Source organism: Cardiocondyla obscurior, linkage group LG18 (assembly GCF_019399895.1).
Source record: "Cardiocondyla obscurior isolate alpha-2009 linkage group LG18, Cobs3.1, whole genome shotgun sequence".
NCBI classification, from domain to species: domain Eukaryota; kingdom Metazoa; phylum Arthropoda; class Insecta; order Hymenoptera; family Formicidae; genus Cardiocondyla; species Cardiocondyla obscurior.
This window is the reverse complement of record NC_091881.1, coordinates 2,058,937-2,082,447: the sequence shown is the minus strand read 5'-3', so window position 1 is coordinate 2,082,447 and position 23,511 is coordinate 2,058,937. Positions and strand designations below refer to the sequence as shown.

Below are 23,511 nucleotides of genomic sequence, written 5' to 3'. Positions count from 1 at the left end.
ATTGCCGGCGAAATGTGGCAGGTAATCACCGACGATATATTGTACGATTACTTTTTATAACTGTCGGTTAATCACGAACTGCGCAAAAGTATTACCATTATGATATCCGGTTATACCCGATCCCGCGAGGGTGTCGTTCGTCGGGTACGTTTGTATCATGCACTCCGACGAACGTGCGAGGGGTATCTTTATATTTATTGATTTTTTTGGGGAGCATCCATTCCCCAAATGATTACACCGGGCCTCACGTACGCGCGACGGAATTCGTTCGGCTCGTATAAATAAGTTCGCAAAAGCTTTACGGCGCCGCGGAAACTTTACGGCACCCTTTCGGCATCCCGTGGAAAAGTAGGCTTTTTATTCGATCGATACGTCGGGGGGAGGCTGACGGTCTCTTTGCACTTTCAACGAGACATTCCTTTAAGGGACTCAACCGACCGTAAAAATATTATGCTTACGGCAATTTTTCGCGACACGTTTACGCTCAATTTTATAATGTCCATTTCTCCTTGCGCGGGAGCTGCCTGGCAGCCGATACCACGAACCGCGATAACGCGCGACAGTTTTAGTTTTGCAAATTAAAGCAAGTTAATCAAGAGCAATTGCTCTTGCTTAGTCTTGCTTGATAAATTGGATGTGCTCGAAAGTCGCGCCTTGATGATATACCGCGGACACTTGAAACGTTCTCACGACTATCGCTATCACTATCACGGATATTGCAATGTCGACAATGTGGGTCTTACCTATTTTCCAGGCACTGCAACGAGAGCTACACTTGTCTCTGCGTTGGCCCTAATCCAAACCACGGTTACACCAACTTCGATAATTTCCTGTGGTCGATGCTCACAACCTTTCAGCTGATTACCTTGGATTACTGGGAGGACGTATATAACAAGGTCGCCGTCTGAAAGATTTTTCTTTGTCTTCCGCGATATAAATGGGAACTGTAGACAAAAGTCGTACGCTTTTTCGTACCCTTAAATTTTTACGTCGCGTTTCCTAGAGAAAATTATATACAAGTTTTGATGGAAAGCTTTCGTTATTTCGCTCGGCCCAACGTTTTTATTTTTTTTTTCTGAAATAATATTGAATCGAGAAAATTGCTAGAATAGATTTAATGGAAATAATGTATAATAAAAACGCGCTAAAGTAAAAGTAATTGCTTCCAAGCTTTTTTTTGGACGCCAGTATATTCATATTTGCTAAATTGCTCTTTTATATGAGAATTTTAGGAAATTTTTCGGCTGCTGCAAAAAAGCTTAAAAAATATCATTTTTTGTTGAAACAATGTTATCAAATATCACGTATAAATTGAAATTTACGTCTTTTGCGGATGAAATTGAGATCGTTGTTTCTCTGAAAAACTTTTGGCAATGTAACAGCGTATCGATGTCGTAATCAATTATAAATATAAATATTTTATGTGCTATTTGTTATAGAAAAAAAAAAATGAATTAAATTTTGCGGAACAGGTGTTGTCGGCATGCGGACCCATTAGCGTCACGTTCTTCACAGTCGTTGTTTTCTTTGGATCATTTTATCTGCTAAACTTGATGCTGGCCGTCGTAGCATTGAGTTATGAAGAAGAAGCCGAGATTACAAATGAGGTACACGATCTATTTCAACTTTTCACCAACATCTTTATTTTGCTTTAAATCTCAAGATATTTAATTCGTTTTAAAGATATCATTAAAAAAATTAAAATGTGCTAAAAGAAAATAATTATAATAATACATAAAAAATTTCTTTCGCAAACAGGAACGAAGGAAAGACTTGACGGATCATCGTGAGGATTCGACGTTCAGTTTCGATCCGTCAAAGATCAACATTAAGACCTTAACGAAAGACAAACAGAAGAGGATAGACGCACGTAAAGGTGTCTTGCTCAGTAGTTATACGAGAAAGAAGACGCGTAGAAGAAAACGCGGCAGGAGCAGCGTCGGTCAGGAGAAAAACGGTGGTGCACGCAGCAGGTTTCTATATCTGTATTTACGACCGACTTTTCTGCGGCTCGATTTGTCACGACTATTGTTATCGGACACGCGTGTCGTGCTCGTTTACTGAGTCATACGAATAAAAGTCACACGACTTTTAGTCTTGTTTAACCGAGAAAATGCTAAATACTAATTTACATGTCACAGGTATTTATTTTCAAACACCCTGACGTTTATTTCTCGAAAAAAGAATTTACTGAGAATTATAAAAATTAACACTTTTAAGTTATAGATTAACCGTTAACCTACATGTATAGGATAGATTGAAAGCATTAATACTTATAATGCTTAAAAAATAGAAATAAAAATATCTAAATACTAATTTATAAAGCTTTTACACGTAAAGAGATTAACAAGATGTAATATACTCATAAATCTATTTTTGTCTTTATTCCAGAAAAAATAATGTTTTGTAATAAAACCAAGAATGGGGATATTAAAATATCCTTTCATGTTAACGCATTTGCTTCTCTAAGTAGAAAGTTGTAGCAAGTGTAACGAAAGTGGTCTTAATTCTGTCAGCAGCCCCGAGCTAAAAGTATTTGGTGCTTTCGTACGATTATCCTATACAGTGGGTTAAAATAATATCTAAAACACCCGTACACACACATATATATACAGAAATACATGTATATATATGTGAAACTTCCTGCAAAGTCATTAAACTGCAGCAGGTTGGTTCTGAAAAGACAGAAAATAAAAGAGAAACATCATAAACGCTCTCATTTCCAAGAAATTGTAATAAAGGAAAAGAAAGAAAGCACGCCTTGCAATCTCACAATAGTAGACTGTACGAGTAAAATGCATATTCCACGGGATTACATAAAATCCATCTCAAAATTATCGTTACTTTTCTTATCTGTTATCGACTCGTAGCTGTTTTATAATTAACGAAATTTTAATCAAACGTGTTTTACTTAATTGCACTTACAAATAATCTTTATTAGTTTTATCTAATACTTTACAATTATATTAGAGAATATATCTTTTCTTTAAATTATTTTTAGAAAATTTTCTATAAGTTTTCAATACACATTAATTAATCAATTTTGATAATAACTTGGAAGTTTTAAGCTCACTGGAGATATTATATTTTAATATTTTAACAGTTACAAGCTAAAATAGCCCGATTTAGTAACATTGCAATCAGGAAATACCTCACTATTCCCAGGGTTAATGTCATTACTATAAGCATCGATTTCGAGTTGAATCTAACTGGAACTCCAATGCAGTCTCGAGTCTAATTAGTGTAGTATTTCCAATAACCGTTAACTGCCTCGGTCTTAATCCTTTAAAAATACAATTTTTGAGATTACGTAACGATTTAAAATTTAATAACATCTATTTTGTATACTTGTTAAGTATTTATAAAACTTTTACATAGAATAATATAAAAAGTCACTGAAAATAATCACAATTTAATAATTTTTTCGAATATTCTGTAACATGTAAAACATATAAAAAGAAAAAAATTGTTGTGAAATTTATTACCTCCGAAATATAACATTGAATTCTATTGCAGATCCATTACACCCAGTCCGAGTCCAAGTCCCAGGCACTCCAGCGTACGGCCTTCCCACTTGCCACTTCAGAACATCAGCCCTCGACCGCCGGAACCCAATACGGTTCATCGACTAGCGCCGAATCGAGGTATGCTGCACTCCAGGCAAGCTAGTAACAACAGCAATCAACAATCGTCTCTGGATGACTCCGGAGTGGTAGATGACCACGATGGCGACGACGTCACGTCCGCCGAGGAACACGACAAGCGCGAATTGCGAGAACATCGCGTCGAGAAGTTACAGGAAAAATCCCCGAGAGAGCACGGTAGAGTACAACTGGCACAGCAAATGCCCCAGGATTGTCCACCGGCGCCAGTCACGGTATCGGTGAGAACCGGCAATCGGGAGATTCGAGTACTCAAGTGCAACGGGGTAAAAACGAAGAAACATATGTACGCGCTGCCGCCAGAGTACCTGTCGCATATTGTAGTTTTAGGTGAGCGAAAACTGTGGCATGCTGACACAGGGTGTGTTTGTTTATTGAAGTAATATTGCCAGTCATTAAATTGAAAGTTTGAAATATTTCCAAATCAATTTAAAATTAACTTTTTCACAAATAAAATGCTCCGGGAAAATTTATCACCTTTACTTTTCCAAATTGTTACTATAATTTAATTGAAATTTACAATTTTTAATGTTGAATGTTTCAAAATTACAACAATATTTGCCGTGCGAATGCTATTTTATGTAACTAAATTACATAAAAATGTTGTATTATTTAATCAATTTAACCCACGTAACATTTATCTATGTGTGCAATTTATCTGTGGTTAAAATCAAATAAAACTTGTGTTTTTCATAATTATATGCAAATCCGCAATTAACTAAAATATGCAATATTAAATTATCAAAGCATCCAATAGATAGTATTGATGAATTATTTATTCAAAATTAATATATTATTTAAAGATATATTTCACAAATAGAGGATTATAATTTTATTTTTATTATTTAGTTTGAAATATTCAAATTTGTTAAAAATAAAATATATTGGAAATGAAATAACGTACTAAGTAATAATTAATCATATTGTACTTACAGATGATCTTCCAGATAGAAACTGCGATAAATGTATTCAATGCTGCGTTGATTACGAAGGATGGCTGAGATTTCAAAATTGCTTGTATAAGGTAAATCTAATATTCGCTTTTCTAAAATCTTAAACACGGATCGGGGTTAGTTATCGCATTAGACGTGATTGACCTAAATAAATGACCACTAATTAGCGTTGGACAGAAGTAAAACACATTTAACGTTGACCTGATTTTACCCGCACGAAATAGTTTTTCGAGGCGCGTAATGATATTAGAATGTATTTTGCTCTCCGTCACGTTTCGCTAATTCAATTTTTGGAATTACACAAACGTTACGTCTAAACGTGATAGCAATATCTGGATATCGATTTCATTAACAAAATTTATTTTTTATTTTTATTCTTTTATTCTTAATTTCAACTTTATATTGCATAGTAAATAATTTATATTAAAACATATTATAATTTAATTAAACAGAATTCTCGTAGTATCACTCTAGTAAAAAGTTCATAAATTAAAGAACAATTATTTCGTAATCTTGTTGCAACACGAAAACAAATCGTAGAATAATTTTCGTCAAGGTGGTGAGAGATCCCCTGTTTGAGTTAATGATCACCCTCTGCATCGTCTTGAACACCGGCTTCCTAGCGATGGAGCATCACGGCATGAGTGAGTCGATACGGCAGGCGCTCAACATCGGCAATAAGGTGTTTACCAGTATTTTCACATTCGAATGCTTCCTGAAACTCCTGGCTTTGAGCAAGGACTTCTTCAACAACGGCTGGAACAATTTTGACTTAATCATTGTTTCCGCGTCACTTATCGATTTAACATTCGAGCTGGTGGACGGTTTGTCGGTGATACGCGGCCTTCGATTGTTGCGTGTGCTGAAGCTCGCACAATCTTGGACGACCATGAAGGTCCTTCTCAGCATCATTATTTCAACGATAGGCGCGCTCGGTAATCTTACCTTTGTGCTGGTGATCGTCATCTACATATTCGCTGTGATCGGTATGCAGCTGTTTAGCAAGGACTACACCCCAGACAAGTTCTATCCGGATCCGGTGCCGCGATGGAATTTCAACGATTTCTTCCATTCGTTTATGATGATATTCCGGATTCTGTGCGGCGAGTGGATCGAACCTCTGTGGGACTGCATGCGTGCGGAAAGGGATGACGGGCCGGGTACGTGTTTCGCGATCTTCCTGCCAGCTCTGGTGATGGGCAATTTCATGGTCCTCAACCTCTTCTTGGCGTTGTTGCTCAACAGCTTTAATTCCGAGGAGCTGAAGCAGAAGAAAGAAGAAGTCGGTGAGGAATCGAAGCTCGCGCGCTCGTTCGATCGCATACGATCGATCGTGCGAAAACAAAAGCACCGGAAGGAGAACTCCGAAAACGAAAAGAATATCCGGCTGGAGCAGATCGTGCGCGAGGTGATGGACAAGTCCGACAAAGAGAAGTATGCGATCCAGGAAACCGTGCTGAGCCTTCCCAAAGACAATATTTATAATAGATCGTATCAAGAGAGTCTTAATCAGCCGGTCTTCACGTACGATCCTATCTATCGTCAGGCCACTCTCACCACTTACAGTCAGAACGGCCAGGAAACGGTCAAAGAAAGTAAGAAACTGACCGAAAAGGGCAACAGCAACGAGACTAATCCCGAAGAGAATACTGAATTAGAGGTGCTCAAGGATGTTAATCCGGACGAGGAAGTGGCTATGCTGCCGGATGAGAAACCAGCCATTCGAAACGATGAGAATATAGCAAAACGTCCTTGGCACGCTCTCGTGAGTTACGTGGACGAACTCACAGTCGGAGGTAGACGAGACAGCAAGGGAAGATACATCGACGGGATGGGCTCATTTCCCGGGTTCGGCAGAAACAAAAAAAACAGGGAACCACTTGATTGCTTTCCTCAACACTGCTATCAAAAGTAAGATATGTTTCTAATTTAACTACAATTTAAAAAGTATAAAATCAAAAGATTACACATTAAAATTATGCATAATATGAGTTAAACTTAAAATAAAATTAGAAAACTCTGTTTTCGTATGAAATTGAATAACGTTTTATGGATATAATTTTTTAGATGTAGCTGTATCAATCGTTGCCTCGCCACGGACCTCGGCAAGAAGTGGATAAGAGTTCGCACGGCCGTCTTGTCGGTCGTAGATACGCCCGCTTTCGAATGGATAATCTTAGTTTTAATTTTCGCATCTTCCATAACGCTGTGCTTCGAAGACATCTATTTAGACGACAATCCTTTTTTGAAGAAGATTCTCTACTGGACCAATCTTGTCTTCTGCGCAGTTTTCAGCTTAGAGATGCTCCTGAAGTGGCTAGCCTTAGGCTTCTGTAAATACTTCACCAGTTTCTGGACAATCTTGGATTTTATAATCGTTTTCGTAAGTACAGATCAGAGCCTTGTATCCAGTCGATGTCAAATGCAAAACTGTGTGCGATTGCATACGTGTGGCATGAAATGTGTTTATTGATTCCTTTGCTCGCCTCCAAGCATTAAAATATACTCAATGAACCATCTATTACAAGCTTCAATCATCATTAAATTTTTGGCAACTTAATGATTCGGTAACTTTTAAATTTATGTTGATAATAAAAATTGTTATAATTATTTGATAAATTTAGATGGTTCAGCTTGTATATGTATATGATAAAATTAAATTATTCAAGTCGCATTAAACGAAACACGCGTGATAATTGTTTGAACGTTGTTTCCGTGTTTCTTTTTTTATGTGTTTTATGTGTGGCTCCGTGGATCCAGGTATGTTGAAAGTTATATGTCTCAGTACGCTTCCATTAGTATCGTGTTAATTTAAAATTATATTTACCGCAAACGCATGCGTATGCACTTTTTAATTATACGTGAATCACAAAATGAATGATGCATTATTAATTAAACTCACATATGCATAAAAGAAATAATTAATGACTTAGTCAAATCAGAGAAAATAATTATGAAAATATGATTACATCAACTTAAAAATAATACATATAATAAATATGCTAATAAATATAAGCTGATGTTTACTCATATTGTTATAATTTTGATATGTAGTATTGCACGTATTATAATACTGGAATTACATATAATGTCCTCAGGAATGTAAAAGGATGAAAGTTTTTATTCTTTCGTGCACATGTAGTTTATATTTATTGTATTTGCTTGCTCAATGTAGCTTAATGTAAATTTCATTTCTTGCGCAATTTATTCTTCTCTCTGCATAAGAATTCCATTATTTATCTATAATTTAACTACACAGTATACACATATAAAAAGTTTCCTCGGTTCTGTTTTAATTAAAATATGCAAAATATATATATATATTTTTTTTTTATCAATATATCATAAATAAATTTCAAACACAAATGTATTACTTAAAATTTAATTTATCTGAAAATCAAATTTGCATGATTTCTTTATGTAAAAGTTTCGATATTTGGAATTACTAAAAACTAAATAACGTCTTTTCTTGTACAGGTATCCATGTTTAGCCTTTTGATAGAAGAAAATGAGAATCTTAAAGTACTACGATCATTGAGGACATTACGCGCCCTGAGGCCACTAAGGGCGATTTCGAGATGGCAAGGCATGAGGGTAAATATTACGTAAAAAAAAAAACTCCTCTTGAAAATCCATTTAAAACACAGATAATGCAATATACAAACGCGATTTTTGCGTATCACTGAGAGCATTTTTTTTTTTCGGCTCGCAGATCGTAGTGAACGCGTTGATGTATGCGATACCTAGTATATTCAACGTGCTCCTCGTCTGTCTCGTGTTCTGGCTTATTTTTTCGATAATGGGCGTCCAGTTCTTCGGCGGCAAGTTCTTCAAATGTGTTGACGAGTTTGGAGAAATGTTGAACACTTCGGTGAGTACCGTCGTTTGCTTAGATTTTAATTACAAAGAACAGGAATTTTATTATGTAGTTTAAGACTAAATATTTTTCTAATGTAATTATTTGGATTTTAGATAGTGAATACCAAAGAAGAGTGTTTCAGCAAGAATTACTCTTGGGAGAATAGTAAGATCACTTTCGATCACGTTGGTATCGCTTACCTGGCTTTATTTCAAGTGGCGACCTTCGAGGGATGGATGGAAGTAATGGAGGATGCTGTAGATGCGAGGGGGGTGGATTTGCAACCGCAGAGAGAGGCAAATCTTTATGCCTACCTCTACTTTGTCATATTTATCGTCTGCGGTTCATTCTTCACGCTCAATCTGTTCATTGGAGTGATCATAGACAATTTCAACATGTTGAAGAAAAAGGTAAGCGATTGTCTAATAAAATCTTAAATAAAATATCTTAAATAAGTATTATTTTAGTCTCTGAGAAGTTTAATATAAAATTTAAAAATGTCTATTAATAAATTAACTTTATTAACAGTTTATACGAAAATTAGTTAATTTTTCTAGAATAGTAAACCAATGATTTTTCTTTCAGTACGAAGGTGGAGTGTTAGAAATGTTTTTGACCGAAAGTCAAAAACACTACTACACTGCCATGAAAAAACTCGGCCGTAAAAAGCCGCAAAAAGTTATAAAACGTCCGATGAATCAATTCCTCGCAATGTTCTACGACCTGTCCAATTCTCGCAGGTAATTGTACAATGCTTTGTGACAAAAAAAGCACCCTGATACTGTGAGCTCAAAGTACTATGTTGCTTATAATTGTTTCCCTTGATGGTTGTATTGATGTCACTAATAACATTTTGGTAATCAACTTATTCTTTATTATTTTGTTAAAATTTTATGAAAAATCTCAGTTTTCTGTGCAAAAAACATATTTATATTATAAATTTTAGAGATATTATTTTGCTATTACCTTATGTTACATCGACGGTCTCTTTGCAAAGTTACTTTTAATCACAATTTTTATTTGTATGCGATTTAAATCGTTTTTTATTAAAATTCTATTTTATAATAAAAGTTTTTATTTGTACTTTTATTAAGATCGTATTTTTAAAATATTATTTATGTTTAGTAATTTACATATTAAATTTTTCGTAATAATTCGATCGACGCAATTGTTGGATACCAAAATGTTAATCTAGCTTCTTTTCAAGATAATCAAATGCACGTGTGTATTGTTTGTTGCAATATAACGTAATGAATGTACGTAAATGGTGCGGTCAAAATGACGTAAAACGATATGCGAGTTCGATGTGGCGGTCGTACTGTGCAGCACGCATTCGATCACAGTTAAACGCGAGCAATGCGGCAGATGCATATTTTCCTTGCAATTCACAGACATCTTAAATTAAATCGTTAGTAAGCAGACGACGATTCTTTGCTCTATTGGCATTTTAATTAGTTGTTAATGTTAATTAGTAAACGCTTGTAACTATTATTCCTGAAATTGATCTTATTTTATAATTAAGTCTAGTTATTCGAATTCCTTTATGACCATCGCGCGATGTTAACGATTTAACGTAAATATAGAAGTCTGTGTCGCAAACTATTATTAAAAAGTAATTTCGAAGTCACGATTGTGCATCTCTTCGTTGTTCACGCCGCTGTGTTTGAATGCATGTTTCACAGAACTTTATACCATGTATGTTAATTGAAATTTATACGATTAAAGTCGTATAAATAAGTTTTAGCAGATTAAATTGTTATTATTACTATCATCGGCAGTCTACAGCGCATAAATAAAAAATATGAAACTTGAAGAGAGAAGAACGTTTAATGTTAGAAAAGTTTTCCATTATAATTTCCGACTTCAATTTCTTCATTCGTCAATGATAAGAGGACAACGTTAGATTTTAAACGAATGAGGTAAGAGAAAATATGAATAAACATTTTTAATTTGATTGAGCTATTTTTTAAAGGACTTTCCATAAAAATATTTAAATAATGTTAATTTTTAAGAAGAAGAACTGAATTATATTATAAAGTAGATAACTTTTCTTTTCTCTCATTATTAATTTAATAAATAATTTGCACATATTTTTCGATGCAGTAACATTTTCCATTTTCTATTACAAACGTATGCAAGCTGCTTGTAATATGTATACAAATATAGTACAGTGCTTGAATTTTTTTTCAGCTTCCAAGAGGCAAGACTGCAAAAGATAAATGTCGTGACTCCACAATCCGTTCTTCGGAGTAATGGGAAATCGATACTCAAAGGACATTAACGCTCTCACCGCCTCTAAATTGTAGACACACAATGTCGGTGTATAGTGATACAACTGTACATAATAGACGAGATAAGCCGCAAACTGGGAGTTTACGTAAACGTCGGAACTTTATAATTCTGCACGCAGGGTTTAGATATTCCCTTTTCTCGTAAAGTCCATGCAAATGTAAAATTAGCTGCACAATAGTGGAATATAGAATTATTACAACAGTCGATGCGTGAATTACGAATTCTATTACTTCAACAAAACTTTTCTTGACCAAACATACAGTTATAGAGTTACCGCTACATGTAACATGACTTACAATCAAGATTTTAGATGTTAACTAATTATAGCTGTATAATTTTTGCTCTATTTCTGAGGCACTGTTTTAATTTGATTATGTAAGAAAAACGAATGAATGCTAGAGTTAAATGTTATATTTGTTTCATCTACCGACAGCGAATACTATTTACGTCATTTTCGACGCACAAATGCTAAATGTGTATGACCTGTCTATATATTTTAAGAAGAATGATAATTAAGTTTGTCGCAAATTTATCACGTGGGAAAATATGACTAATTTTTTATACGATTTTCTAGATTCGAAATAGCTATCTTCGTTTTGATATTTCTCAACATGCTGACGATGGGAATCGAGCACTATAATCAACCACATCCCATCTTCTTCGTCCTCGAAGTGTCAAATGCATTTTTCACGACGGTTTTCGGTTTGGAGGCGATCGTCAAGATAATAGGTCTACGTTATCATTATTTCACGGTACCGTGGAATCTGTTCGACTTTTTACTTGTGTTGGCATCCATACTGGGTATTCTTATGGAAGACATCATGATGGACTTTCCTGTGTCCCCGACGCTCTTGCGAGTCGTGAGGGTGTTCAGAATTGGCAGAATCTTGAGGCTCATTAAAGCTGCGAAAGGTATCCGCAAGCTGCTCTTTGCTCTTGTCGTCAGTCTTCCAGCGCTCTTCAACATCGGGGCCCTCCTGGCCCTGATTACGTTTATCTACGCCATCATCGGCATGTCTGTTTTCGGACATGTTAGGAAACAAGGCGCATTGGACGATATGGTCAGTGTAAACAATTATATCGATTATAACTTAAAGATTTTATGTTGTATATAATTAAAAGTAATTTGTATCTTTTTAACAGCTTTACTGAAGATTTATTAAACGAAATGAAATATGTTGGTTTGTAGGTGAACTTCGAAACCTTTGGTAGAAGTATGCAGCTATTATTCCGTTTGATGACTTCGGCTGGATGGAACGATGTATTGGAATCGCTGATGGTGCAACCACCTGAATGCGATCCTACTCCGAACAGCCGACAGATGAATGGAGATTGTGGATACCCCTTGCTAGCAATCACGTATTTCACATCATTTATCATTATTAGCTACATGATAGTTATCAACATGTACATTGCCATTATCTTGGAAAATTTTAATCAAGCTCATCAAGAAGAAGAGATTGGCATCGTCGAAGATGACTTAGAGATGTTCTACATACGATGGTCGAAGTAAGATTTTATTTTTTATTCTGTAAAAAAAATGTTTTATTCGATAAGTTATACCTATAAAATATTCGAAAGTGTGCAGTCGTATATTTTCAGAAATGTTAAATTTGATAGCAAAGTAATAGAAAATTAATAACAAACGATTACGATTTTACCGCAATTTTAAATTAAATTTTTTTTTTTTAGGTACGATCCGCATGCGACGCAATTTATTAGTTTCTCGCAGTTGAGCGATTTTATAGCGAGCCTGGACCCGCCGCTGGGGATATCAAAGCCCAACGTGGTAGCGTTGGTCAGCTTTAATCTTCCCATCGCAAAGGGTAACAAGATTCATTGTCTGGACATCCTACACGCGCTCGTCAAGCACGTTCTTGGGCACGTCGAGGAGTCGGATGACTTCAGGAAGCTACAAGAACAAATGGACGTCAAGTTTAAGAAGCAGTTTCCAACAAGGAAAGAACTAGAGATAGTGTCTTCCACGAGAATTTGGAAGCGACAAGACAAAGCTGCCAGGTTGATTCAACGTACTATAAGGGAGTACATTGCGTGAGTATAATTAACTTTTGATTAAACATATAATTTTTTTTTTTTCATAAAATTAAAATTGTTTTATAAGGAAATAATTATTATTTTACTTTTTTCTTAAAATATAATTATGTATGAGTTTTTAAATTCAATATAAAATGGCAGGATGAAAAAGGAACGCGAGAGAATTGCTCAGGAAGTGGACTCGCAGACACAGACTTCGAGCCCGGGTGGCGTGGATGGTAAGGGCGGGAGCGGATGGAGCGGTAAGCTGTCGGCCCTGCTGCACGTGCATCGGGGTAGCCGGGCCAGTAGCCGCAAGTCCTCCAGGGCCAGCGACGCCAGCGATCTCAGCGAACTCGGCACCGCTTCGGCGTGGTTGTTCCCGAATCTTCCTCTGCTGTTGCTCTCCGGCGCCACCGGAACCCACGAGGACCTGCCACCCCCGGCGCTAACCGTGTCCCGTCCCTCACCAACCGCCGATCAACCCTCTGCTGCCTCCAGCTCCGGCTCGGACTCCCATGCTACCGTCAGGTTAGTTTAGTCTTTTACGCCTGTAAAAAAATCCTTAGAATTATTTAAGAGCTTTCTGTCATATTAAATAATTATTTTATGTTAAAATTGATCAAAATAAATTAAATATACCCAAAAGCTAACCTAAACGTTTTTACTTTTTTTTTCTGATCGAATAACGATCGACAATTTTATAAAATTATGCATATACTATAACTTTTCGTCTTCGATTTTAATTTTTTATTCACAGTTTTCGGAACTGACACGTTATTTGGAATACTTTGTATGTTAACGGCTCGCTTTTTGTTTCAGATCGCTGGGCCCGACGCTGGGCCGGCAGGACGCAGTGGAGAAATATCTGGAGGATGATGTACTCAGCCCGCCGACTTCGAAGCGCAGTTCTCTGCGGCCGAGCGGTACTGCTCTCTCACTAAACACGCTACAACGGGATATCAAAGAGGCGTTTAACCGACGATGTGGTAGTTTGAGACGTCGGACGGCGCCGCCAGAGCCGGTGCAGTTGCCGGTCGAGAGTAGCGACGTGAGTATTTTAGTGACGGAACCCAGTCCGGAAAACACGGCACCACCCTCGAGGCCACCGCTCATTCGGCAGCAGTCGGAGGCTACGGTGGTGCACGTGCTGGTGCACAGAGAGAGCGAGGAATATCAGGACACGCCGGACGACAGCTGATCCTAGTCGACGGTCACCACGCCGGATAGTGACAGCGGCGCCACTCAGTGATAATACATACGTAGACCTATAATATATACATACAAGTAGACTTTTCACAGCGCAGAAATAATTCTAGATAGGGCGATAATCAGCATGGCTTCTTCGAGGCGAATCTCCTCGAGACGAAGAGCGACACGTATGTTACGTTTGTTGCGTGTGTGAGTATGCATGCATCATCGAAATGTCAGATGAGAGATATACATATATAGCAATGGTTCTCGGCCAATTTGAGGCAAAAAAAAAAAAAGTAATCGTAGGATTGAGTAAGGTTGAGAGCCATTGCATTAAAAAACGAAAAAAGGGACAAGGACGAGATTGAAAAGAAAATTTCTGACAACTTTTCTGTTGCAAACATCGTTAGAGGAACCTGGATACTGATTATGATGTCGACGCTACTTGCTTTTTGATAAAAATGCATGTATCGTAATGCTGGGTTCCTTTGACGACGAGGAAATTACTTAAAGATGAATTACCAGCGTAGCGAAAAAAACCAGATGTAGCCGTTTTCGAAACAGAAACTTAATTTGTTAGGACGCATCAGTAACTTAGTCTAAATAACAAACGATATATTATCAATTTTGCTACGTAATAAAAATTCACAGTGACGCGATTGGCGAAACGTCATTAATATTATCGTAAATTCTAAGGTCAATTTACTGCTTTCCAAGAACATTTTAAGATATAAATCTTAATTAGTACATTTTAACTATATATTTCCAACGCCTTTTGATCATACTGATATGTACAAATTGTGTGCAGCGTTAGTTTCTACATTAGCAGTTTTGTCTATGCTATATATAATTAGTATTAAGTGTAAGCCACAAATAAGTCTTAGTAGTTTCGTCAGGAAAAGAATACTGCATCAAACGCGAGAAATAAGAAGCATTATTACGAGTGCATTAAGCTAAACGATGCATAAAAGTAATCGATATAAAGTATTTAATGCCAGTCAACATTTTGACGATTGCATTCGAATTCATTGCAATGTTCACTAATCATCAATCAATTGCTTTACAATAAGCGCAAACTATCGACAAATGAACTTTCTTCTAAGATAGCGACTATTTCTAGTAGTTTACGCTACCCTGGTAAAAGCATGCTTTAAAATTCATAATTATCATCGTTTGTTTTTTTAATGAGAAAAATCTTAATTAATTTAATTATTAATATATATGCTCAACGCTGAAACTTCAAGCTTGAAAATTCTTAAAATATTTCAAACGCACTAAAATATTAAATCGAAATTTTTTTTTAGATAATTGGAATATTTAATAATAACATTTCATATAGTATTATTAGACGCAATTTTAAAATTTCCAATTATCTAATAAGCCACAAAAATTAATTACGATAACTGGCTTACTAAAAGTAGCGTTTCAACACTTTAAATTTTATTAAACTTTTTGATATCACCGAATAACTTTTAATACTGATTTAATATGGCTTCAATAATCGAAAGAGCGATATTTGCATCCACGTGCATATAGAAACATTTCTCGGTTAGCGTCTAATAAAATCTTTTTATTACATCTCTACATTTATACACGTCGTGATCCTTGTCTCTTACGTCGTAATTAAGGGTGGTCGGACCAAATCTGGGCACATTTGAATCTGTTGTACGGTTTTCTCTTCACAGAAGAAAAAAAAAAGGAAAATTTAGATTGTTAGCACGTAGATAACGCAGACCGCCCGGAGTTTGCTACGAAGAACGAATTTTATCGGTATACAAAAAGAGTACTGCCTCAAATCTTAGGATAAATTAATTGCGTCACTAACGGCGAAAGAGATCGAAAAAAAGGAAAGAAAAATGAAACGCAGACGAAAATAATGTTCGAAAAGAAACTTTCTTCAGCGATTATCATCGTAACCAAAGTATTCCAATTCTCTTTCTTTCATCATGATCTCTGATCGGCGTAAAATAGGAGACGTTGACATCGTAGCTTAAAAAATGTGAATTAATTTTTATGCAAAGATTACATTGTTTATAAAATTATAAAGTTATTCAAGACAAAAATCTTTCGTGAATTAAGCAAAGGTGTGAAGAAACCACGAATATTATTTGCTAGTGCATTTAAAAGTGAGATGTTCACATTTTGGGAATCGAACAGTTCTAAAACTGTACGTTAATTTAACTCAAACAATATTCTAAAAAAAATAACAATACCTAAAGCTTTATTAGCACTAATCAACGTCGAACAAGTATAACTAAAAAATTTCTATTCTTCATACGTTTAAGTAAAATAAATTGAGATTTTTTTCAACGATTCCTATTGTCATTAAAAAAAATTAATTTTGAACTAAACGCTCGATTCAATCTTCAGCATTGATTTTTACTAAAATTCTTAAACAGATAGCTTTAAAAAAAAAAGTAAATATCTGACTACACGCGGTTTCAATAAACTTCCTAAGAGCAGCAATCTTTTATCAATCACAAATTCTTTATAAAATTGATTCCATTGCTTTTGTAGAGATCATTAGTAATCGAATTTTGTCAAATATTAGTAATGATCTTTTAATACTCGTATCTGATTATACATATACCGATAACAGGTTTAATTAAGAGAGGCAGATATCGAATACAATCTGAATTTTTACTAATCCGCAAAACAAGTCCGCTTTTTTACTGCAGCTCTTTGTTAATATTTTATATACATATATTATTATTTTTGTACGACACAATTTCTTTCTTTAATTTTTTAAGCATAATTCTATAAAATTTCAATATTAATAATGAAATTAGTGAGTTAAATTTTTAATCTTGCGATATTCTTCTTTCTAAGGAAGGAAGCGACGAATAGTGAAGCGGCTTTTGGAACATGTTTCTCTTGTCATTATTGGCACCTGATTGATTATTAATGCTAAATCTACCCTTCTTTGTTGTGGCGTCAAAGAAAAATGCTATCTTTCGCGAAGAAAAAAAAGCACGTGAGGACTTTCGCTAGATTTCATTAGAGATCTCTCGGACGAACGCGGGGAGGAGGAGTGGGAGGGGACGCACGTTCGAATTTCCATGTACAACGAATTATTTTAAGGAGATTACGCCGTTATTATTGTCTAGATAGACATTGTATTTCGAATTATGTTAGTGTTAACCTTCTGGGAAAAATTCCTGTCGTTCTGAGATGGAGGACCGGACCAACGTCCCTCTCGACGTTCTCCTCCTTTACGCGAGAACGTCGCTGCCGAGAAATCGTAACCTCACGTTGACCTATAGTGCCTATTAACAATTAGCGGACACCCAGCGATCGGGCATCGAACTGCCGGACTTCTGGCTCGCATAGCGCATACATTCGATCGGTACCTCTTAAGTCATTCGAACGTGAACGAAAAGCTGTTTAGAACATTTTTTTTTAATAAAAATTTTTTCGTCAGTTTTTTTTTTATTTTGTAATAAAAAAAGAACTCTGCTAAAGCATCAGAGGAGTCGTTTGAAAGTTAAAGGATTATTTAATAAAACGTTCACACGTATCTCTCAAATGTCTGCGCTGCGGCGAACGGCAATTCGCGATTGTGTAGAATTAATTAGGCCAGCCTAGCGTTTCATTAAGACATATTGCTATATTCGACGATGTAAATCAGACCGTAGCACCTTTGGCGAGCTTAACAATTTTATTCGCGCGAGAACGACAAAAAAAAAGAAGAAGGAAATGGGGGAAAAATAAAGAAATGTTGTCTTTGTTTTTTTTTCTGGGGTGGGAAGATGTTTTAAAAACGATAATTGTTTTTGGCGGCTCGAGAGTTCAGCGAACTTATAGAGATTCGCTGAAGAACTCTGAGATCCTCGGGAGCTGGTTTTCACGAGGCCATATACATATATACACGATAAAAACACGTCAATTAAAAATTATATATGCACACATACGGGAGAGAAAGAAAAAGGGAGAGAGCGAGAATACGTGCAAAGAATAAAGAACATTTAATGTTATTTATGCGAATGTAAAGTTTCACTAATGTTCTGTTGCAGACGCAAATAATTCTCTCCGATGAGAAAGAAAAGAAATTTCTGGAGCAAGCGTGTTTGCAAGTTCTTAATTTCACGTAATAAAATGGCCGGTTCTCGTCCCGTATGTGGCTTCGCATACGCGCTTGTACATATATGTATACATAGATAGAACAGGGAAAATTAAAGATATACTGTCCCTTCACGGAACAACGGAACCGACCGGACGTATCTCGGCTGCCGTTCTTTCGAGGAGCTGCGTCTCCTATGGCGATCCGTACAATCATGCGGGGGTGGCTTCACCCTGATACAGGAGAGATCATGCCCCGCATATTAGAACCTACGACTAGCCCTTTTTTCAATCGCGCCTCCGCGTGCGCGGGCGAATAATCGCGTTACGCTCAAACCTGCATATATCCATACTCGCTAATTAAATATATATACATGCATGTATATGCCAATATATAAAAAGTCATTCGATAAGTAATGTATTTATTTTGTCTGATATGTGTTCCATCATATTTTTGTCGGAATAGAATTGAGAAATTCAGTCTTCGAGGCAATAAACGTAATTGAAATTATGATTATTATTAATTATTAATTTTTTAATTAACTAAGCGTAAAATTAAATTAATAAATGTATGCTTTCTTTATATCCTTCACGTGATATATTACTTATCGAGCGACTGGTGTATATGTTTGATACATCACATGTGTATGTAAAACATACCACACGCATACGGTAATTATTATACATGTATAAATATGCATATAAAATGAGAACGGCGATTCGCATCGCTGTTAACAATATCGCTGTAGTTTTTAGAATTATGAGTGCGAGAGAGAAAGAAAAACGCGTTTCGTGGGGATGGAAGCTTTGCTAAGTGTGTTTTTTCTCGAGTCGATTCCTTCCTTGCTAATTTTTCTGCTTGAGATCGGGGATTTCGGTCATTTTGATCGGGAAACCTTCGCCCGTCGCCGAGCTCCAAACCGCGGGATAAGGGGATGATCTCTCTGTCGCAAGTTACGTATAGATAAATTGTACATTCAGATAACATAATTGCACAGGGCAAATTACATAGGGTACATATAAACCGTTAGTGTCTTTAAAAGTATCTGATTGGGATGTAAGCGCGAGATTTCTTTGCAACAATTAAAAAAAAAAAAAAAAAAAAAAGGAAGAAAAGGAGAGCTGCTCAATAAAGCGGCTGCTTCCATGAAACTTTATAATTATTATTAAAATTATTAGATACAATCGTTAATCTATTGCTTTTAACCGCAAATTCCCGGTGTTGTCTCAAATGTGTCTTTGCGGAACAATAGGTAAATCTTAAAAGAAGAACTGGAATTTACGTGCGCGAAGTTGGATTGTTAATCTCTGATATTAGATACTTATGAATTCAAAATTTTGGCTGAAGTTCTTTGTAATATTTTTTAATTTCTAATAAAATCTTGATGCTTAAGAGCGCAATCGGAGGAAAGGCTATTAGGATTATATTATTAAAAAAGATTCAATACAAAAAAAGTAAACCGGATTAATAAATAATTTCAAACTATAAAATATAATTATATTTTTAAAAGATAATTATTTCTCGAGAAGCATGATAAAAAAAAAGAATCCGCATGAGACGAGTTTAAAGTATGTACACCGAAGAGCAGATATGCTGTTTTCTGCGGCGACAGTGGCTAGCGTACGTACGTAATCTTAGGCGGCAGAGGCAGAGGATGGAGAGAACGGGAAGAAATCAGTCATCGGCAAACTGGCCGGCGCAGTATATAGATGCGGTACATGTGAAACTCGACGTGCACGACGCTATAATAAAGTCACGTTCGCTAGCTGCCGTCGTCATATCTGCCTTTCAGCGTACATACCTGTGTTACACTAGAAATTTAAAATATTATATGATTTAGCTAATAAATTGCTGGCAATTTAATGATATTCAAACGCTTTTCGTAATGGCAACTTATTTTTCTTATATAATTTTTCTCTTGCCATTCTATACTTTATGCGGTAGTAATATCGTAGGCCATTTCTCATATTTCGCTCTTATCAAATACAATTGCGCACGTTTTTTCCTTCGCTTTATGTCTTAATTATAAATAATTGAGGGTTCGTTTGCAACAACGACCTTGGTCAACTAATAGCAATTTCCTGTTCCTTTTCAGATTACAGAAACGTTTCGATATAAAGCGATTACTATTAATATTAAGAAAATTGCGAAAAAAAATTTTTACATAAAGTATCCTGACGATTAATCCTCAAATATAATCTCATTTGAAATGCGTCTGCATAGTTAAGCAAAGGAGATTATATTATCTTTTCATTCATTATCCTGATATACATTTCAAGTATAAAATTCGCCGACTTTTCGATTTTTAACGTTAACTATTACCGCGTTAATGTACGCTGAACATCTAAGCTTTTTTATTTTTATTTTTTTTTCAATTTCATATTAAGCATAATTAAAAGGAACGGTAATAATTGCAATATGTTCTTTAGATAAAGAAGAAAGGCTTAGTTAACCACACGAATGTAAAATCAAAGTGTAACAAGCTTGAAAGGAGATTCACATTTTCGATACGATACCAAGACGTTTTAACATGATCTCCGATAATTTTAGGTCAATCTTGAATTTGAATGCGTACTGTATGATACTTCTTATTTCGCTCCGTCTAACTTGAAGGCGCGCAAACTCGTCAATACACAACGTTGTTAACAATATTGTAGTATAATTATAAATAATAATACAAACGAAATATAACTAGAAATGTTAAAACGTTATCAGACAGACATTGCTTTTGTTGGAATGTGTCACCACTTCCGTTCATTGTCTTCCTTAATAAAAAATATCATTGTGCTAAATATATACATATATATTATATACATTTATTTGCAATATCATACATATTAATTTCATAATTATTTTAGACGACTACAATTGGCGATGCATTCATCTTACTCAAAATTAAGAACGATTATCTTGCAAGTCTATAAATTATTTAGTCGAAACTCTAGTACGTTTATTCCACGAGAAATTCACCCCGTAACTACGAGACTTTGGCTGACTGACGTTTGGTTTCTGCACGTAATAATCCCATCCCATCTTCTTGCAGTGTGTAATTGCCTCCTCTTTCGTTGCAAAATCAACTTTTATATTTGACATAGGATCTCCACTGCATTAAAAATAAATATTACATATATTACGAGCCTGACTAATACTTTTAAATTATTACATGTATAATTATTTAAAAATAACACTTACCTGGAGGTCCACCCCATCAATGGATTCTCCCAGCGTTCGCGTGTATCAAAGTCAATTTGCCAAAAGTGAATATTATTCGTTCCCGATTGCATGGCATTTTTGGCAGGCTGATAAATCCGTACTTTGCGCGTCTTTATATGCTCTTCGGGAACACCAGAAACATAACCAACGTCCTCATCAGCTACAGTAATTGTACTCTTCAAGGCTTGCATAACTTTGACCTCCTCTTTCGTCATTAAGGCCTCTTGGAGGTTCTTACGCTGTGGCAGGTCAGATTTATTTTCAATGTCGGAGGCTTTGGTCGAAAATAACCTGCTCAATCTGTATGAAAACTTTGTATAAGAATTTTTAAACACGTAAGCTTTTAAATAATTTTTTATAAACTAACGTCATGCTCCAGTTTTTGCATCGTAATTGTAACAATTTAAATATAAATTGTAAATGGTTTTCTAAGATTAAAAAAATGATTACAATCAAATTTGTTGCATTTACACATAGAAAAATTCTTAGAAGGTTACGATTTAAATAAATTAAAATATTAAAATAACATTTAATATAATTTAACATAGACTTAATCGATCTGTTATGTAAAATTTTGAGGTTAGACCTCCTTTATGTTTTTGCCATTGTTAATCTAAAAAAGTTAATGAAACAAGATACCCAAGACTGCTCCTGCTAATTCCACTCGTATACTGCTGCAGTAATGCGCGGGACGCCATTTCGTTTGTAAAACTGCGGTAAATTAAAGTTCGATGTAAAACACCTGATCATACGAAACAACTTTAGATTTGGAACAGCTGTCGGCAAAACTAATTCATTTCGCGACTGACAGATGGTGCGATGAAGTTCCGACACGGTTTTTTAAAACTATATTGCCATACGTGAAGATTATTATACACATTTTTTCATTCTATTTTAATTCTAAAAATATTCTTAGAAGTATAAAAACAATTCACTTTTACATTATTAAATCTAAATTCTTTTTCAAATAATTTTTAACAATTGATATACAGTTACTATTTGACCAAATATTATATTTTTTTTTATTAAATTATTCTCTTCTAATCGTCACAGTATTTTTTATTATTAAAATTTGTCTCCTTTAATTTAATTTATAATACTATTACAGTTTTTGTGAAGAGATCGTATCTTTTGTGCGTCGTTACAAGTGCTCAATCGATCGCTACGGGATGCGAGAAGCAGTAAGAGAGCGAAAAGAGAGAGAGAGAAAGAAACTGACCAGCCCTCAACGGTGTCAAAGAGTACTGAACGTACGCATGCTCCGACGTTCTTCTCTTAGGAGAACCAAGGAGAACTGCTGCGTGTAGGAATAATGCGTCGCGAGTGACACGGCGGTGGGCAAATGCAGCTCGCAAGTCTCGTAACCCTTCCCGTACCTTTCACATGTAATCCGGAATCGAAGTCAGGGTTGTTGCTCTCGCGCGAGACCAAGCCAGAGAGATGAGGGGAATTGTAAGTGTGAGTGAACGAGAATGTAAAATCATCGGGTTTTTCGGCCAATTAAATGTTCCAAAACAAGTCGTCCTGTAAAACATAGCTGATTAACGGAAGGATTTATTTATTCGCAACGATTGTCACGCGAGTACATCAAAATTAAACGAATAAGTATATAAATAAAGTTCTGCAAAAAAACAAAAAAAAAAAAAGAAAGAAAAGAAATTTCGATAGAAGTTTATAAAGTTCGAACATCTGGTATTTCTAATGGAAAATGTGTTGATTAATTACTTACGTATAGAGCGTAATTTATATAGATTATTCTCTTCTAGGACAGGACTGCGTTATGTTTTTTATTGATAATGGCTTTATGCACGAGAGTATATTCGGCGAATGCCAAACACATAATTACGAAAAGAAATTACAGCGATCAAAGCGTAAGAGGCTATTTGGCGGAGGTAAATGACTAAAAAATAAATATATTTTACATTATTTAATAAAAAAAATTTTTTTTTTTTAAAGTAAAAGATTAATTTCTGTATTTTGACGTTTTTCTTTTTTAGAGAACCTGCTGGTGGAATGAGGTGTGCAAAGAAGAGTTTCATAGCAAATTCCGGTGTCGTTGTCCGAGATGGTCTTATTGCCGTGCGCCAGGAAGATATTACGACGCACACTGTAGCATGACACGCACAGGCTATATATGGACCCAACCAGAAATGTCATTAAGTCTCGAAATCGATAAATAAACGATGTTGCAAAGCGTCAACTCTGGAAAGACGGATAAAATAGAAAGAATTAATAAGAATCCAC

The 23,511-nt window shown here is 35.5% G+C and overlaps 2 protein-coding genes across 4 annotated transcripts in view; one reads left to right on the top strand and one right to left on the bottom strand.

The window, feature by feature from the left end:
* LOC139109717 (sodium channel protein 60E) overlaps positions 1-19,160 on the top strand; it is a 64,950-nt gene extending 45,790 nt beyond the window's left edge. For 2 of the 3 annotated variants that reach the window (XM_070669003.1, XM_070669004.1), the window contains exons 6-21: positions 755-896; positions 1,473-1,607; positions 1,759-1,973; positions 3,517-3,992; positions 4,598-4,686; positions 5,172-6,526; positions 6,683-6,998; positions 8,093-8,209; positions 8,328-8,486; positions 8,588-8,884; positions 9,060-9,214; positions 11,341-11,827; positions 11,956-12,275; positions 12,459-12,818; positions 12,963-13,331; positions 13,623-19,160. In XM_070669003.1, the coding sequence (XP_070525104.1) occupies positions 755-896; positions 1,473-1,607; positions 1,759-1,973; positions 3,517-3,992; positions 4,598-4,686; positions 5,172-6,526; positions 6,683-6,998; positions 8,093-8,209; positions 8,328-8,486; positions 8,588-8,884; positions 9,060-9,214; positions 11,341-11,827; positions 11,956-12,275; positions 12,459-12,818; positions 12,963-13,331; positions 13,623-14,001 (5,371 nt within the window). In that variant the 3' untranslated portion in view covers positions 14,002-19,160. The other variant, XR_011546886.1, reaches the window with a different exon arrangement.
* Positions 19,161-20,850: 1,690 nt separating this feature from the next.
* On the bottom strand, positions 20,851-22,075 carry Nd-18 (NADH:ubiquinone oxidoreductase subunit 18). Its single transcript, XM_070669028.1, has 3 exons — positions 21,907-22,075; positions 21,247-21,567; positions 20,851-21,157 (listed from the first exon to the last, which is right to left on the bottom strand). Exons 1-3 carry the CDS (start codon positions 21,963-21,965, stop codon positions 20,980-20,982), a joined length of 558 nt encoding a protein of 185 aa, XP_070525129.1. The 5' UTR covers positions 21,966-22,075; the 3' UTR covers positions 20,851-20,979.
* Positions 22,076-23,511: the final 1,436 nt, after the last annotated feature.

Coding starts and splice junctions, on each gene's coding strand:
- Nd-18 (XM_070669028.1), bottom strand. CDS start 21,965: ATGGCGTCCCGCGCATTACTGCAGCAGTATACGAGTGGAATTAGCAGG. Junction 21,568..21,906: donor ATTAGCAGGAGCAGTCTTGG/GTATCTTGTTTC, acceptor GTTTTCATACAG/ATTGAGCAGGTTATTTTCGA. Junction 21,158..21,246: donor TTGATGGGGTGGACCTCCAG/GTAAGTGTTATT, acceptor TTTTTAATGCAG/TGGAGATCCTATGTCAAATA.